Source organism: Carlito syrichta, unplaced genomic scaffold, assembly GCF_000164805.1.
Source record: "Carlito syrichta isolate Samal-C Ts95f unplaced genomic scaffold, Tarsius_syrichta-2.0.1 Scaffold314793, whole genome shotgun sequence".
NCBI lineage: Eukaryota > Metazoa > Chordata > Mammalia > Primates > Tarsiidae > Carlito > Carlito syrichta.
The window spans coordinates 570,371-573,966 of record NW_007258889.1 but is presented as its reverse complement, the minus strand read 5'-3'; the positions used below and the strand labels follow the sequence as shown (position 1 = coordinate 573,966).

Sequence of the window (3,596 nt, the reverse complement as noted above, 5' to 3'; positions counted from 1 at the left end):
TGAGCAGAACCCAAGCTCATATTTTTCCAATATCAGATATTCTCTCCCGGACCCTCTTCCAGTCAGTCCAATTCAGAGTTCTGATTGGAAAGTCTAGGGGTGCCGATGCTGCAGCCTGCCAGGAAATGCCCGCACAGCCTGATTCAAGAGAACAGAGAGCCCTGGCCCTGGTCTTCTTCGAGCTGTTTACACTGAGAAGGGGGAGGGGCTGATCTCCAAGGTCCTGCCCATCTGACACCAGCGTGTCCTGTGGTCCCGGCCCTAGAAAGGTTGGACCTACTTGGCATCCTGGCCCTCGAGCAGACTGCGGTAGGTGGCGATCTCCTGCTCCAGCCGCGTCTTGATGTCCAGCAGCATCCTGTACTCCTGGTTCTGGCACTCCATCTCACTGCGCAGCTCACTCAGCTGGGCCTCGATGCTGCTGATGAGCCCCTGAATCTGCTGCAACTGCAGGGCGTAGCGGCACTCCGTCTCTGCCACGGTGTTCTCCAGTCCGGCTTTCTAGGGGGCAACAGGGGAGAAGTCATGAGGGTGGCATGCAGTGGCCAGTTGGAGACCCAGAGTTGGTGGCCACTGGGTGGGGGCTGCGGGTGTACCATGCTCAGCTGGGACTGCAGCTCAATCTCCAGGCCCTGGAGCGTGCGCCTCAGCTCTGTGATCTCCGTCTTGCTGGTCTGAATCATGGCAGTGCTGGAAGTCACCTCCTTATTCAGCTCTGCACTCTGAAATGCAAGCAGGAAGACGGTGACGGGGCTGGACGAGCTCGGCTGGAAGAGCCTGAGCCTAGGACTGTGTCTGCCCTGCACTGCCTGGCCACGTGGGGTGAGAGGTCACCTTGTGGTGGAACCAATCCTCTGCGTCCCGGCGGTTCTTCTCCGCCATGGCCTCATATTGCTCTCTCATTTCAGCCAGCACGCGGGTCAGGTCGATGCCCGGGGTGGCGTCCATCTCCACGTTGACCTGGCCCACCACCTGGTTGCTGAACTCCTTCATCTCCTGTGGGGGTGGGAAAGGAAGATGTGGGAGGCGCCCAAAACCCCTCTCCTTGGCTCTGAGTGCTGGCAGAGTGTTCTGGTAAGCACTTCCCCATCCCACAGAGGAGGGCCCAGTCTGGCTGGAGCCGAGGGCTCGCCTTTCTCCCTGGAGGCCATTTCACCCCCGGCAGGCCCATCACCCCCTCTCACCTCCTCATGGTTCTTCTTCATATAGGCCAGCTCTTCGTTCAGGCTCTCAATCTGCATCTCCAGGTCGGTCTTGGACAGGGTCAGCTCGTCCAGCACCCGGCGCAGGCCGTTGATGTCAGCTTCCACGCTCTGGCGCAGGGCCAACTCGTTCTCATACCTGAAATAGTTTTTTTTAAAAAAAAAAAAGAAAGAGAAAGAAAAGAAACAGTTTTTTTGAAAAAGCAAGACATAAATGATACTGGACACTCTCCGATCCCTGCACTAGACTGTGACTTCTCCAAGACCTTCACTCCTGGGATACACCAGTGGTCATATGAGCATGTATCTACACTAAAAGGATGAGGGAAATAAACTCACTTGAGCCTGAAGTCATCCGCAGCCAGCCTGGCATTGTCGATCTCCAGGACGACCCTGTTGTTTTCAATGGTGGCGGCCAGGATCTGCAAAGTGTAGAAGAAGGTAACTTCTGAGCAGGGTCCACATGCTGAGGAGGGAGACTAGGAAACCATGGGAGGACTCTGCCTCTTGCTGGGACAATGCACTTCTCTCTGGGACTCAGACCTTCTTCCAGAAAGTGAGAGGTGGGGCCAGGTCCCTTCAGTTTGCCACTGGAGCATTCTATGCGTGGTCACAATGGGGAGGATACAGGATATCTTTGGTGAGTCCAGTCTCAGCAAACTCAACCTCTCAGCCTCTGACAGAGACTTTCCTCTTAAAGTCAGAAGGGACTCGACTTGACTCGACATATCTTGTAATGACCTCACTGGAGTAGGTCTCTCGGCTGAGTACTGGGAAAGTCCAATAAATACTCTCATCCACTTGAATCTTTCCTCCAAACCTTTATACTCCAAAGCGCTTCAAGCCCACCCCGCTTGGCTGGGACTCAGCCCAGACTGCTGAATTTCTGTTCCCACAGGCTGGTATCACAGTGGGATGGACAGGCCCAGATGGAGGGCACCCAGGCTCGACACTGCCCAAGCCTCAGCCTAGACCGCTCCAACTTGCCCATCCCAGGTGAGAATGACAGTTGACACAGGCCCCCTGCAAAACAAACAGTTGTTCCCAGAACAGTGACTGAACGTGTCTCCTTTTCTCTGTTGATGTTAATCATTCCAAGTGGCTTTTAAAACTGTCATGTTTCCAAATAACTCAGTGGGTTGGGATTATAGAGATTGAGTCACTGAAAACATAACTGTTTGGAAAGCAGTAACAAAAACTGCTGAAGGGGAATATGGACAATAAAAATGAATAATGGGAGAAAATGCATTTTGGGATCATGGCATGAGAAAGCCCGTCAGGAGTGCAGTCTTAGGAGTAAAATGTTAGGATTTTCTCCTGCAAGAAGGGTATGAGTACCATTCACATCAGTCCCCACGACACTGCCTTTACTGGTCTTTGAGGCCTCACCCTGCATAAGGACCTCTCCTGAGCATCCAAGGGCTCACCTTGTCCCGGAGCTCATCCATGGTCTTGTAGTAGTGGCTGTAGTCGTGCTCTGGGCTGGTCGGGGCCTGCTTCAGATGCCAGTCTCGAATCTTCACCTCCAGGTCAGCGTTGGCCTCCTCCAGGGCCCTCACCTTGTCCAGGTAGGAGGCCAGGCGGTCATTGAGGTTCTGCATGGTGATCTTCTCATTGCCAGTGAGGAGGCCGCCATCGCTGCTGCCGAAGTCACAAAAGCCACCACCAAAACTGCCACCAAAGCCACCACCAAAGCCACCTCCGAAGCTACTACCAGCACCTCCACCAAAGCCACAGCTCATGCCACCTCCGTAGCCCCCAGCAGATCCCCCAGAGACAAATCGGGTTGAGCAGGCAGAGACGCCACGGCCTCCTCCCAGCTGGCAAGAGCCTCCTCCAAAACCACCCCCATAGCTGGCGGAGGAGCTCTGCAGACGGCAGCTCATGGTGAGGACAGAATCAGGAGCAGGTGCAGGCAGGAGTTTCCTGGGCCTGGGCCGAGATCGGTGGCACTTCCCCGGAGTGGACTCTTTTTATAAAGCCTCTGCAGGGGCTGGACAGCCTCTCTCCTCCCTTCCCCACCCTCTGACCTGGTGCCAACACACAGCTGTTTCCCACAAGCCCAGGTACCTCTGCTCTCCAGGGTGGGTTGTGCCTTTTGGGGGTGGCTTTTTTAAAACCCTTAACAAAAGGGATGATTCAGAAGGGACAGCATTCTGCCTGAGACTGCCCTTTTGACAGCTGAATTCTGTTTCACCTCTCCACGTAAGAAGCTCACTCCATAGGCTGTCAGCCCCGCCCGGTATTAGGACGGGGACCAAGAAGCCAAGGTCTGGCAGGGAGACTCCGTGAAGGAAGGGGGTGGCTGCAAGGGGGCCTGTGCTTTGCAAGGCCACTGCACCCCTCCCCCTCCCTTCTCTCTATCCCTAAAACTTCTGATTGAGATGTTCTAGA

General features: G+C 54.8%; 1 protein-coding gene across 2 annotated transcripts; it reads right to left on the bottom strand.

Moving 5' to 3' along the window:
* Positions 1–276: 276 nt before the first annotated feature.
* KRT13 (keratin 13) lies at positions 277–3,270 on the bottom strand. Of its 2 annotated transcripts, XM_021719538.1 has the most exons (7): positions 2,950–3,138; positions 2,630–2,901; positions 1,542–1,624; positions 1,185–1,341; positions 835–996; positions 597–722; positions 277–501 (listed from the first exon to the last, which is right to left on the bottom strand). In XM_021719538.1, the coding sequence occupies exons 1-7, from the start codon at positions 3,086–3,088 to the stop codon at positions 277–279; spliced, it is 1,164 nt and encodes a 387-aa protein (XP_021575213.1). In that variant the 5' UTR covers positions 3,089–3,138. The 2 variants fall into 2 exon arrangements, with proteins under 2 accessions (XP_021575213.1, XP_008070132.1); XM_008071941.2 differs by having other exon boundaries at positions 2,630–3,270.
* Positions 3,271–3,596: the final 326 nt, after the last annotated feature.